Source organism: Haemaphysalis longicornis, unplaced genomic scaffold (assembly GCF_048455015.1).
Source record: "Haemaphysalis longicornis isolate Haplotype H1 unplaced genomic scaffold, Haemaphysalis longicornis Haplotype H1 scaffold_7, whole genome shotgun sequence".
Taxonomy (NCBI): domain Eukaryota; kingdom Metazoa; phylum Arthropoda; class Arachnida; order Ixodida; family Ixodidae; genus Haemaphysalis; species Haemaphysalis longicornis.
The window spans coordinates 151,293,044-151,307,346 of record NW_027526422.1 but is presented as its reverse complement, the minus strand read 5'-3'; the positions used below and the strand labels follow the sequence as shown (position 1 = coordinate 151,307,346).

The following is a 14,303-nucleotide window of genomic DNA, read 5'->3' as shown; positions in this document are numbered from 1 at the left end:
ACGGAGGCATATATGAGATACTTGAGCCGATTTTTAATCGTTTAAATGTTTTTAACGCGACAGCGTTATTCGGCTCATTTTTCGGTTTTTCCGTGCCTGCTAGCCGTCCGCTAACAGCCGTGCTCATCAAGCGTCCCCGGAAGCACGTCACCCCTGCAAACCGGAAACTATAACTGAAGCAGCCAGATACGAGGGTTCGCCTGAAGCGGCAGTACAGAGCAGGGACAACTTTAGATTGTGGAAAGGATGACAATGATACTACGGCCGAGACGAAAGAAAAGATACGTGACTCAAGCAGGCGCCACGCTTGCGCGTGATGTTCGTTCTACGCCCCTTAAATATACCCGGTTACAACTTAAGAACGGCAACGGAAGTTGCCCGCTGTTCCTCGTCACCGCAGCCGGATGCTACTCCGCGCGGCGCAAGTATTGCGTTACTGGGAATATTTTGAACATGTCACGATCCATTTTCCTGATTTTGTGGACTTAATATGCGTATAAACTACTGTAGTGACGACAAATTAACTAATTGAGAAGAGGCAGGCAATATGGCGCATTCATAGCAATCTTCTTTCAAAACGCGCGCGCCCGTTGTCACCCGGGTCCGTAGCTTTGGCGGAGCGATACCGTACATGAGCTATTGCCGTTCTTAACTTGTTCCCGAGTATAGTCGCATGCTCGGCACATATGGTCGCTGGCTGCGCCCGCAACTTACGCCCAAACCCCCTGTAAAATCTGTACTAATACCGGCGCTGACATTGTGTTACCTAAGTAAAACACGTGCGAAAGGTTAACGCCAGACACTTAAATCCCTGGGAAACCTAGATTAGCAACAGAAACCAAATAAAATGCCTCGCAATAAAAAAAAATAATAATACCGAGTGTATGGCTTCTAATTGCGAGAAATTTGAAATGATTTTTCGAATTTTTTGGGCCTTAATTGCACGCAAGCTCCCTTAGGTAAACAATTAATGGCGCTACGCGGACAATCTACAAAACCTGAAAATATGTCAGCATGTGGTGTCAGGAAGCAGTCACGTAAGAATTGTTGGCATGGCCATACAGAGAAGCGGCTGAGCCGATCGCGCAGTCGCAAAAATACAAGGAATAATTAAACATTAGGTTTACATTGTAAAACCCCGATACACAGGAGAGCAGGAATAAAAGAAGAAACAAAACAAAAACTTATAGGCAGTGATCACGAGTCGGATATCGGTCACCCTGCCGTACCAGAAAATTACCCGCACTGAAGAAAGCCAAATAAGCACCATTGTCACAACAGCAGATAGGACAGCCAGGTGCACCCGCTTCTCGATTTTCAAGATCACCGCACAGGTCCTAAATTGTCTTGTAATACCTTTGAATATATCTGAGAGGCCATTTTACTAGCACAAAAGGAGCCCTGGGAAGAATTTGGGACCGGCCATCCTTTGGAATATATGCTGCAACTCCAGAGAGAAAACGTCTGGACGCCATGATGGATATGTCACCAATCCAGCGGCTCTCGATTAAAGCCCTCCCGCCACCGAAAAACATAGACCAAGACCTGCACAAGAACAGCCGAAAAGGTTGGTTCAAATTGTTTCGAGGAAAGCTGAGAATGAGGCTCCCAGAGCGAATCCCACGTCGACTTGAGGCGCTCTACCATCGGCTGCGCCTCAACGCAGCACTTACGAACTCCTACCGACATCGCCTCGGTCAAACCACAAACCCTTACTGTGATAACTGTGGTTTGCCAGAAACTACTGAACACGTTTTATTAGAGTGTCCGGCGTACAAACAGGAAAGGAACGACCTCGCCAAGAAGATCGAGTGCCTCAACAATGGACTTTTATCATTGAAAGCTCTTCTTGGACCATGGTCATCTCCATCATCCCAGCGAAAAGTGTTAGATGCACTGTTTGATTATTTACACGACATCGGCGTCGCAGAGACACTGTAGAACTCCACATCGTCATCCTGCGAGAACACCTGGACTTTTACGTGACCGACGGAACACTCCATGTAGCCTTCTTTTTTACCTCTTCTTTTTTCCCCTCTCTTTCGCCCTACTTTCTTTAGGGCCTTTACCTCCTCCACCCCATCCCCGCAGAGTAGCATGTAGGCGAATACATGCCTGCAGACCTCTCTGCTTTCTTCTAATAAAGAGCTTCTCTCTCTCTCTCTCTCTCTCTCTCTCTCTCTCTCTCTCTCTCTCTCTCTCTCTCTCTCTCTCTCTCTCTCTCTCTCTCTCTCTCTCTATCTATCTATCTCTCTCTAACACTACGAAAGCACAGTATACGCCGGCGCCGGGACGTTTAAAAGGACAAAGGCACCAATTGTCGCAGTGTACTACAGTGTCAATCGCTGTGACTTCATTACCCTCCACGCACAGGAAACGAAAGCGGATACCGTCTTTACATTCCGCCTAACGGAACTGTGTACCTATGTGCTTAAACATCGTTACACATGCTCACAAGGCCATTAGTCTCTGGCTGCAGGCATAGTACCTAAACAATCAAGATGAAAGTTCACGTCACATTAAAACCAGGGAACGATGCAACCAACGAAGATCCGCGCCAAATCACATACCGTGCTGCAGGTTGACCACGACTACCCCACTTCTCTTCTCGAAAAATATAGGCAACTTCTCATCCTACGCCTAGGAACACCATCCTTCCCCGTGCCACACAAGGATCTAAGCGCAGAATAACTGCAAACTATAGGCGCGGTATTCACAGGCACATATTCACAAGTCTAAATGGGCGAAGAGGTTAAGTAAAAAACGTGCGACATTAACCTTAAACTGTGCTAAATGAGGGCAAACGCCCACCCTTTTCACGCGATGTGGTCATATTCAAGGATATGCTCAGGGGCAAACAACTTCCATTAAATTTTACTCAACCAAGCTCTGACTCTCTCCCTCTTTCTCCCTCTTCTCTCTCTCTCTCTCTCTCTCTCTCTCTCTGTGCGTGTGTGTGTGTGTGTGTGTGTGTGTGTGTGTGTGTGTGTGTGTGTGTGTGTGTGTGTGTGTGTGTGTGTGTGTGTGTTTGTTGTAAATAAACCAAAACATTTAGTTAGCCCAAAACGCTAGAGAATAAATACGGTGAGACACTGACAAATTGACCAACCCAGCGCAGCCGCAACCTTTCGGCCACACACTACGGAAATGTCGTCGGCCTTTCCTGTGCCGCAGTGATCCTTGCGGCGAGTCTATGTATCGTCGCTGAACTGAACATCTCGGAAAGCATAAATTGGTATTGGCCGACTCCAATCCAAAACGCTCCCTTCATGCTGAAGTAACGCTATCGCGCCTTACATCTTAAGACCTAAACGTACATGTCATCGGCAACATCTTTTCTTTAACATCTCCTCCCTCCACATCCTATGCCGTGTTACTGTTATGCTGCCCGAGTTATTATTATTATTATTATTATTATTATTATTATTATTATTATTTCGGCTTTCGGCTGTTTGGCCGAAAGACTGCCTCTTTAAGGAGTTTCGAGGCATGTTTCGCGAAGGCATGCTTCACAGCTCTGAGCGCAACACATCAGAAAAAGAATAATGACTAGTTTAGATGTTTTTTATCAGAACGTGCGAGGTCTTCGAACTAAGGCGACTGAATTTTTTGGTAATGTTCTGGCTTCTTGCTTTCCGTTAATAGCTATATCTGAAACTTGGTTGTGCCCTGATATTCTATCCAATGACTATTTTCCTCAAAATTACCATGTATATCGTAATGATCGTGCCTTAACTGGATGCAAACAAAAGGGGGGCGGTGTACTTCTCGCAGTTAACAAATCTCTCCCGTGTGTGCTACGTAGCGATATTGAAAACGTAGGTGAGTCTTTATGGGTCGAAATTCATATCTCTAAAACTGAAAAACTTCTAGTTGGTGTTTTTTACGTTCCTCCTGATGTAGTTCCTGACGCGTTCAATAAGTTAGTCTCCTCCATTGAACAGGTGCTCACTACTCATTGCGACCTCAAGGTCCTCCTCCTTGGAGATTTTAACGCTCCTGGCGTTCAGTGGAGCCACCTCACCTGTTCCCACTACAACCACCACTTTCAACAGAAGGGTAATAGGTTACTAGATTTTTCGTCTTTCACTTCCATGGCACAGCGCAATCACATAAAAAACTGCAGTGGAAACATTCTGGACCTGTGCTTTTCAAACTTCGATGGCGTTAATGTGTCGCGCTCTGATTGTGCTTTAGTAATACCCGACAAATATCATCCTCCTCTTTCTATTTCCTGTTGCCTTCCTACAATGCTCCACCGTTCTGTAATTTCAAGCAATGCGCAACCTCGCTACGCTTTCGCCCGGGGAGATTACGTTGGGCTGTATGGCTACTTTTCTGCTGCCCCTTGGTCAACAGTCATTGACCACTCTGATGTCAATGAACAAGTTGACCGTTTTACTGAGATTGTGCTTTTGGGTATGAAGAAATACATCCCGCAATATTTACCAAAGAAGTTAAAGTTCCCACACTGGTTTTCTTCTGAATTGCGGGATGCCCTGAAACTCAAAGAACGCGCGCACAGAAAGATGAAGCGCTCTGGTGCGAATCAGTTCGTTCAGGAGTTCCGGCGCCTACGTGCCCTATGCAAAATATTGCACAAACGTGATCATGCTTTGTACCTGGCGTCAGTTGAAGCTAAAGCAACTCATCAGCCGGGAGCCTTCTGGAAGTACATTCATTCTAGATCTAGTACAACGAAAGAATCTATTCGTCTACTGGATTCCAACGGTGATGAGGTTGCAGATGCGGCCGACTGCTTTGCTCGTCAGTTTTCTTCTTTGTTTGGGCTTAGCGGTGGTAGTGATGACGGCAGCGTCTCTTGTCACCAGGACGGTTACTCCGCTTGTTTCCAATTGGATGAGAACATCGTGCGGGCCAGCATCAAGCGGCTAAAGCCCTCGTTTTCTTCTGGGCCAGATGGTATTCCTGCTGCAATTCTAAAAACGTATGCAAATATATTTGTTCCTGTGTTCACCTCAATATTTAATAACTGTCTCCGGTCTGGCACGTACCCTCGATCATGGAAAATCTGTCGTGTATTCCCTGTTTTCAAGTCAGGCCCAAAAACCGACCCCATGAACTATAGGCCAGTGTCGCTTCTTTGTTCTGCCTCTAAAATATTCGAGTTATCTCTTCATAAGGTCTTGTCTTTCTCACTTAAACACGTTCTCATTCCTAATCAACATGGCTTCATGCGTGGTCGCTCAACTTCCACAAACCTCGCATGCTTCATGGAGCAGGCTGTCCCAGCAGTCATTGGTAGAAGCCAGCTTGATGCGGTCTACTGTGACATGAGCAAGGCCTTTGATGTAGTCAACCACTCGTTATTGCTTGCCAAGCTCATTCTGTTAGATGTTCACGCTTCCTTAGTGGGTCTTATACGTTGCTATCTCCAGGAGCGATATTGCTATGTAAGTGTTAATGATCAAACATCATTTAGGTACAAAGCAACCAGTGGTGTACCCCAGGGCTCCGTTCTGGGCCCCCTTCTTTTTTCCATTTTCATTAACGATGTTGCTTCTGCCATTAAAAATTCTCCTTTTTTGTTGTATGCTGATGATGTGAAAATCTTCAGAGAAGTGCGTAATGTTCAGGACTGTAATTCTCTTCAGGCTGATATCGTGTCATTCCATCGTTGGTGCACCAAAAACGACTTAATTTTGAACCCCTCAAAAACGAAAGTTGTTTCCTATAGTAGGAAAACTCAACAGCTGCAATACTCCTATAAAATAGCAAGCACTGCACTGCCGAGGGTGACCGAAATTCGGGACTTGGGAGTACTATTTGATTCTTCACTGACTTTCTCTTCCCACGTTACACAAATTACCGGACGCTCTCTTCGATGTCTGGGTGCTGTCTGCAGGTATTCTAGAGAGTTTAAAAGTCCTCTTCCTTTCTTAAAGTTGTATTCGGCTCTGTGCTTACCTCTTCTCGAATACGGTTCTGTTGTTTGGAATGGAACTTGCAAGTCCAATAGTGACCGCATCGAAAGGGTTCAAAATAAGTTCCTTTCTATCTTTAGGCACCGTTTCCGTCATGTACAAGAAGACGCAAACGGCAGCACGTCTTGTCTCAAAAGTATTCCTTCCCTTTGGTGTCGACGAATGAGAGCTGACATTATCTTTCTTTATAAACTTCTTCATGGTGATATTTTGTGTGATGACTTGGTTGCACTTATCAATGTCAACTTGCCGAACAAACTTTTCCGAAGATTTCGAACTTTCAGAACAGATGCTTTAAGTAAACGATGCTCGTCCATCTGCAGAATACAATGTGCATATAATGAATATTCTGATCGTCTTGATATATTCCAGAGCTCTTTGTCTTTGTTCTCTAATGAATTGAAAACTGTTGTAACTTAAGTGCTTTTATGTCATTTATGTGCCGTATTTCTGTTCCGTATTTATTTTATGCAAATCATCATCTTGCTTGTTTGTTTTTCACTTTTCCTGATTTTGTGTTGCTTGAATTTCTGTCGGTTTAAGTGTCAGTGCTTGTAACGCTGAACTTCGTTTTTCCATTTTGAAACTTCCTGACATTTTGTTACAAAACCTTTGTTTTATGTGTATAATCTATCTCCGTCATGTGCATTGAGTATTTGCTTGTGTATTTTCAATTTTTCACGTGCCTTCAACGTTTTGCTGGCCGGGTGTCATGGCTTCTAACACTAGGCTTCCTTTTTTTTTTTTTTTTGCTGTTTTGCTGTTTTGCTTTCTGGGATCTCTGTAACTATTTTTATCTTATTGTTTCTTTCATATATACGGTTTTCTGTGTTGTGTTGTCTTGATTTTAGTTTGTTTTTATGAATGCTTGTATATGGTGTACCAGTACCAAGACCTTAGGGTTGTTCCTGGGCACCAAAAATAAAGGTTGATTGATTGATTGATTGATTGATTATTATTATTATTATTATTATTATTATTATTATTATTATTATCAGGCCTCTGGCTGTTCCTGGGCACGTAAATAAACATGATTGATTGATTGATTGATTGATTGATTGATTATTATTATTATTATTATTATTACAATCACAGTCCGGGTCCTGATTCTGACTTACCCATAGTTCCTTCCATTCCTTCGTTGACCTGCAGACGTATGCGTGCAGACCTTACATTTCTTCACAAAGTTGTTCATGGTGACCTTTCTTGAGCGGACCTGCTTAACTGTTTAGAGTTTAGTGTTCCACAGAGGCCCACCAGGTCGCATCGCCCTTTCTTGACCGCTGCGCGCAACTCCAATCATTCTTCAGTGCGCAGAATACAGAATTGCTACAACCGCTTCTCTGAACGCCTTGACATCTTTCAAAGCTCCTTTACAATGTACCGTACTGCGCTGTTGAACACAGTATGTTAAACATCTATGATATCTCTGTGGTTCGTTTTTCTTTTTTTTATTATTGCTGAAATTTGGTTTCTCTGCGGTTCTGTTTAACCAATATAGTTGCCTGTTTTTGAAACTGTTTACTTATCATGCTTGTCTTATCATTTGTCTCTATACTCTTGTCATTGTTTTTGTTGTCTTACTGTCAAACTTTGTTCTCTGCTTGTTGTGTATTGATTACCATAAGCTGAGCCACAAAGGCATCTTCTTTTTTCTTTTTTACCTGTACCCAGGCTCCGCCTGTGCTTTATTTTTGTAATTTTCGCTACTTCAATATGTGTGTGTCTTGTCACTTGTTTGTTTCTTGCAATATGTTTCTTGTATTTTGTTTTCATATAACTATCCGTGCGCCAGCACTCAGGCCTCTGGCTGTTCCTGGGCACGTAAATAAACATGATTGATTGATTGATTGATTGATTGATTGATTATTATTATTATTATTATTATTATTGCTCGGGGTCTACGTACTCGGGGTCTACGTACTAAGTCCTCCGAATTTCTTAGAAATGTTGTGTGCTCCAAATTTTCTACTATTGTTATTACTGAAACTTGGCTTTGCGATGATATCTCATCTTCCGACTATTTTCCTCCGACCTATGAAATTTTTAGAAGTGACAGAAAGTTAACTGGGCCCAAGCAAAAGGGTGGCGGTGTTCTCATTGCCATCGATCGCTCAGTGCAATGCGTGCGGCGTGCAGACCTCGAGACTGAGGAATCAGTCTGGCTTGAGGTAGGCCTCAAGAGGGGCGAGAAGCTGCTCATCGGTGCATTCTATATAACCCCGGATATTTTACCTGCTGAATATAATCTAAAGCTCACATCTATTGAAAATGTTTCCAATTCACACTCCAACCATAAGCTAATTATACTTGGGGACTTCAACACCCCAGGTATTCACTGGAACAGTCTTTCATTTCAGCATAAAAACCATTATGCAGCGCAGAAATGCACCATGTTATTAGATTTTCAATCATTCACCTCCTTGCAGCAGTTCTGTCACATAGAAAACTTCTGTGGTAATTTCCTAGATGTGTGCTTCTCGAACTTGAAAAACGTAGAAGTGTGTGCCTCCGAAATATCTCTTGTACACCCCGACAAGTTTCACCCCCCTCTTATTGTCTCTGTCTCTGTCGCTGGCCAGCATTGCTATGGTGGTGTTGACGATTGTGCAGTCCCGCGATATGCTTTCAAGCGTGGAGATTATGTTGGGCCCTATCACTTTTATTCATCTGCTGAATGGTCTAGTGTTTTTGATGTCAATGATGTTGACGAACAGGTTCGACGTTTTACCGAAATTGTCAGGAGTGGCATGGAAAAGTACATCCCTTGTTATATGCCTGTTCATTCCAAATTTCCCCATTGGTTCTCTAAAGAACTTCGAAGTTCGCTTAAACTTAAGGACAGCGCCCACAAAAAGGCCAAGCGTTCTGGGCTCGACAAGTGGAAAGCGGAGTTTAGTCGGTATCGCTCACTTTGTAAAAGCCTCTACCGGCGTGACCACCAGCTCTATATAGAGTCGTTAGAGGCTTCTGCGTCTCAGAAACCGGCTGACTTCTGGAGGTATGTACGCGGCCGTTCTAAGGAGTCTAAAGAACACATTAGCCTGCTTAATTCCGATGGGGAACAGGTTGAGGATGTCGCCACTAGCTTTGCTCAGTACTTTCATTCTGTCTTTCAACTGCCAGATGGTCACGACGAACGCCTATCGTTTAATAATATGTCTAATTTTAGTACACTTATGTTCGATGAAAAACTTGTCAATGATAGCCTTAAACGGATGAAACCGTCATTTTCCTGTGGTGCAGACGGAATTCCAGCAGCCCTCATGAAGGTTTATGGCAACATTTTTGTGCCTGTCTTAACTTCCATTTATAATAACTGTTTACTTTTCGGCAAATTTCCTCGTGCATGGAAGATTGCTCGATTTTTTCCAATATTTAAGTCTGGTGATAAGTCAGCCGTTACCAACTATCGCCCAATCTCACTCCTTTGTGTCGCCTCAAAACTCTTTGAGTCAGCTCTGCACAACGTTCTTGCTGCCTGCGTCAAGAACGTTCTGATACCAAATCAGCACGGCTTTTTCTCGGGTCGATCGACGGTTACAAATCTTGCAAGCTTCATGACACAGGCTTCGGCTGCAGTTTGTGAAAACGGCCAGTTGGATGTTATCTATTTTGACCTCAGTAAGGCGTTTGATGTAGTGAACCATAAATTATTAATTAACAAGCTTACTATGTCCGGTGTTGATGCAAGCCTTGTTGCCTTGTTGTCCAACTATCTCCTTGACCGGTCCTTTTACGTAGATGTAAACTTCAAAAGGTCTAGTGTTTACACTGCAACGAGTGGTGTACCTCAGGGTTCTGTGCTGGGTCCACTATTGTTTTCTATCTTTATCAATGATGTGTCAACAGTGTTAACAAAATCTTCATTTCTTCTCTATGCTGATGATGTAAAACTATTTAGGCACATTAGCAGTTTTCAGGACTGCTGTGCCTTGCAGAGGGATGTGTCGGAATTATCGGTCTGGTGCAGCAAAAACTGTCTAATTTTAAATCCAGCTAAAACAAAGGTTGTCACGTACAGCCGGAAAACCCATCGTCTACTGTTTTCCTACAGTATAGAGGGAGCTCCTTTGCAAAGGGTTGAGGAGATTAGGGACCTCGGAGTTCTTTTCGACAGTACCCTCTCTTTTTCTTCTCATATTAGGCTCATCACCCGGCGAGCGCTCCGAAGTCTTGGAAATGTGTGTCGGATTACAAAGGAATTCTCTTCTCCAGATCCATTTCTAATGCTATACAATGCAATATGTATCCCCCAGTTAGAATATGCTTCTGTTGCCTGGAACGGCATCTCCAAATCTAGTAGTGAATTAATAGAACGTGTGCAGAAGAAGTTTTTATCCATATTTAAGCACCGTCATCACAATCACAGTCCGGGTCCTGATTCTGACTTACCCATAGTTCCTTCCATTCCTTCGTTGACCTGCAGACGTATGCGTGCAGACCTTACATTTCTTCACAAAGTTGTTCATGGTGACCTTTCTTGCGCGGACCTGCTTAACTGTTTAGAGTTTAGTGTTCCACAGAGGCCCACCAGGTCGCATCGCCCTTTCTTGACTGCTGCGCGCAACTCCAATCATTCTCCAGTGCGCAGAATACAGAATTGCTACAACCGCTTCTCTGAACGCCTTGACATCTTTCAAAGCTCCTTTACAATTTACCGTACTGCGCTGTTGAAAACGGTATGTTAAACATCTATAATATCTCTGTCGTTCGTTTTTCTTTTTTTTTATTGCTGAAATTTGGTTTCTCTGCGGTTCTGTTTAACCAATATAGTTGCCTGTTTTTGAAACTGTTTACTTATCATGCTTGTCTTATCATTTGTCTCTATACTCTTGTCATTGTTTTTGTCGTCTTAGTGTCAAACTTTGTTCTCTGCTTGTTGTGTATTCATTACAATAAGCTGAGCCACAAAGGCATCTTCTTTTTTCTTTTTTACCTGTACCCAGGCTCCGCCTGTGCTTTATTTTTGTAATTTTCGCTACTTCAATATGTGTGTGTCTTGTCGCTTGTTTGTTTCTTGCAATATGTTTCTTGTATTTTGTTTTCATATAACTATCCGTGCGCCAGCACTCAGGCCTCTGGCTGTTCCTGGGCACGTAAATAAACATGATTGATTGATTGATTGATTGATTGATTATTATATTCCAGAGCTCTTTGTCTTTGTTCTCTAATGAATTGAAAACTGTTGTAGCTTAAGTGCCTTTATGTCATTTATGTGCCGTATTTCTGTTCCGTATTTATTTTATGCAAATCATCATCTTGCTTGTTTGTTTTTCACTTTTCCTGATTTTGTGTTGCTTGAATTTCTGTCGGTTTAGGTGTCAGTGCTTGTAACGCTGAACTTCGTTTTTCCATTTTGAAACTTCCTAACATTTTGTTACAAAACCTTTGTTTTATGTGTATAATCTATCTCCGTCATGTGCATTGAGTATTTGCTTGTGTATTTTCAATTTTTCACGTGCCTTCAACGTTTTGCTGGCCGGGTGTCATGGCTTCTAACACTAGGCTTCCTTTTTTTTTTTTGCTGTTTTGCATTCTGGGATCTCTGTAACTATTTTTACCTTATTGTTTCTTTCATATATATGGTTTTCTGTGTTGTGTTGTCTTGATTTTAGTTTGTTTTTATGAATGCTTGTATATGGTGTACCAGTACCAAGACTTTAGGGTTGTTCCTGGGCGCCAAAAATAAAGGTTGATTGATTGATTGATTGATTAATTATTATTATTATTATTAGAATACTCATTAGAATACCCAATTAGAATACTCATCTGTCGTTTGGAATGGAACCTGCCAGTCCAACCACCAGTATCTTGAACGAGTGCAGAAAAAATTCCTGCCAATATATAAACACCAGCTAGGACGCAGTTCTGTTTCGTCCTCTAGTCAACATCAGCTACCTAAGCTGATTCCTTTGAGTTCTAGGCGTGATCGAGCTGATCTTTTTCTGCACAAGCTACTACACGGGGTCATTTCCTGCCCAGAACTTCTGTCCCAGCTTATGCTCCGAGTTCCCCAGAAGTGCACGCGATCGCGCTATCCATTCCATACTGGTGCAACTAGTAGTCGTCACTCGCCTATCCACCGACTGCAAAGCCTGTACAACTTTCTTGGGGACAAATTGGATGTTTTTAATGGCTCCCTGGCCCAGTTTCGTGCAGGGCTGAGTAGTGCTGTTTGTAGCTAACAGGATATGTCTTACTCCGTTCACATAATCTTGCTATGCCACCTTCCTTTGTTTGCTCGTTACTGCGTTTTATTCAACTTCTAGTTTGTATAGCTTTTATCCTTACCTCACTATCTTCTAATTGGCTGTATGTTCACTTAACTAGTACATTATTTGTGGCTAACTCTTCCGTCCATAGAGTGTAATATCATTGTTACTACCGTTCTTTGTGCTTCTATTAGTGTAGCGTACTTTTAGTGATACGTGTTGTATGTATATCATGTCATTTTGTTTGTTTTTATGTTTGTTAGTGTACCAGCACTAAGACATCACTGTCCTTCCTGGGCATTGAAAATAAATTGATTATCATTATGATTATTATTATTATTATTATTATTATTATTATTATTATTATTATTATTATTATTATTATTATTATTATTATTATTATTATTATTATTATTATTATTATTATTATTATTATTATTGTTATTATTAGGCCGCATGATGGCGCCAAGTAAGGACAAGTGTCTCCTCTGCTGCCTCGCTTTCTTCGGCAGGCAGGAGTTTTTTCGATGTTCTGCGTGTAAACGCCGTGCGCACGGAAAGTACATTGTTCTTCCGGACGAGGAACTGCAGTGTCTGATCTCCGGTGAGCAGCCGTTCGTGTGTAATCTCTGTGTGGCTGCGGCGTCACCCGCTCGGCCTATAGCGACCGCGGTGAGCAAACCAGCGAAGACGGTCAGCCAGCGAACATCCCGGCCGAACGAGTGGCGTCCCCTGTCGGAGCAAGCCTCGTCCCTTCTGCAGACCTATGCGCAGAGGTCGCTGCCCTGAGAAATCTCCTCTCTGAAGCCTGCGCCAGCTTTGCCTTTCTCGGCGATGTAGTCACCGAGCTGCGCGAGGAGAACCGGCTTCTGCGACGGGACAATGTGGCTGGGCTTGCCCAGCAGGCTGCAATCGTCGCTTCCCTGCGTGAGGAGGTTCGCTGCCTGCGAGGGGAGCTCGCGCGTCCCCCGCCTTCTCCGCCTGCTCCCCCAAAGCCTGCTAATCCTTCCATGCCGCCGGTGACGTCACCGCAGTCTGGTATCCCTACGAGGTCGTCGTTCGCCGAAGCCGCCGCCGGTGCAGCTGGTGAAGGTGCCCCCCTCTTGTCCTCTACCACCGCTTCGCCGTTCATTGAACGCCCCAGTAGTCAACCTGCTACGGCCTTGAGCACTTTGGTTTCCCCTTCGGTCTACCCTCTGCCCCCGCCTCCAAGGTCCAACACTGCGTTAAATGGCCCGCCGACGAACTTGCAGAAGAAAAGGAGCCCTCCCCGCGTGGGTGCGTCGGAAGCTTCTCAGTTGGTTGTGGTACACCGACCACCGAGCTCCAGGGCCATCTTTGTTTCAAAACTGTCGGCTAACACCACATCTGCTCAACTGTTGGCCCACTTGTCAACTGTGCAAGTTACGCCATTGTCGTGCAAACGCATTAGGACCAAGTACGACTCCTATTCTTCTTTTTGCGTAACTGTTAACGAGGAGTGTTTTAGGCGCCTGAGCGACCCGTCTATGTGGCCAAAAGGCTGCCTTTTCAAGCCGTTCCAAGGCAAGGTCCACCCTGGTATGCTGCACAGCTGTGAAATAACTGAAAATGATCAGTAAGTACGATAGTCTCGACATATACTATCAAAACACTCGAGGTCTACGAACTAAGTCCTCTGAATTTATTAGAATATTGTATGTTCTAAATTTTCTGTAATTGTCATTAGTGAAACCTGGCTTTCCGATGATATCTCGTCTTCCGACTATTTTCCTTCTAACTGTCAAATCTTTAGAAGCGACAGAAAATTAACTGAACCTAAACAAAAAGGTGGCGGGGTTCTCATTGCCGTTGATCACTCAGTGCAGTGCATGCGGCGTGCTGACCTCGAGACCCTAGACGAATCAGTCTGGCTTGAGGTAGGCCTCACGAGGGGCGAGAAGCTACTCATCGGTGCATTCTATATATCCCCGGATGTATTACCTTCTGAATTTAATCGAACACGCACATCCATAGAAAATATCTCAAATGCACACTCCAACCATAAGCTCATTATACTTGGGGACTTCAACACCCCAGGTATTCGCTGGAACAGTCTTTCCTTTGAGCACAAAAACCATTATGCAGCGCAGAAATGCAGCATGCTATTAGATTTTCAATCGTT

General features: G+C 43.6%; 1 protein-coding gene across 1 annotated transcript in view; it reads left to right on the top strand.

Annotated features, from left to right (window-relative positions):
- Nucleotides 1-12,949, top strand: part of LOC144146606 (fatty acid synthase-like) — a 141,234-nt gene extending 128,285 nt beyond the window's left edge. The window contains exon 22 of the mRNA XM_077678542.1: nt 12,923-12,949. Within this exon, the coding sequence (XP_077534668.1) occupies nt 12,923-12,949 (27 nt within the window). The remainder of the gene's footprint in view (nt 1-12,922) is intronic.
- Nucleotides 12,950-14,303: the final 1,354 nt, after the last annotated feature.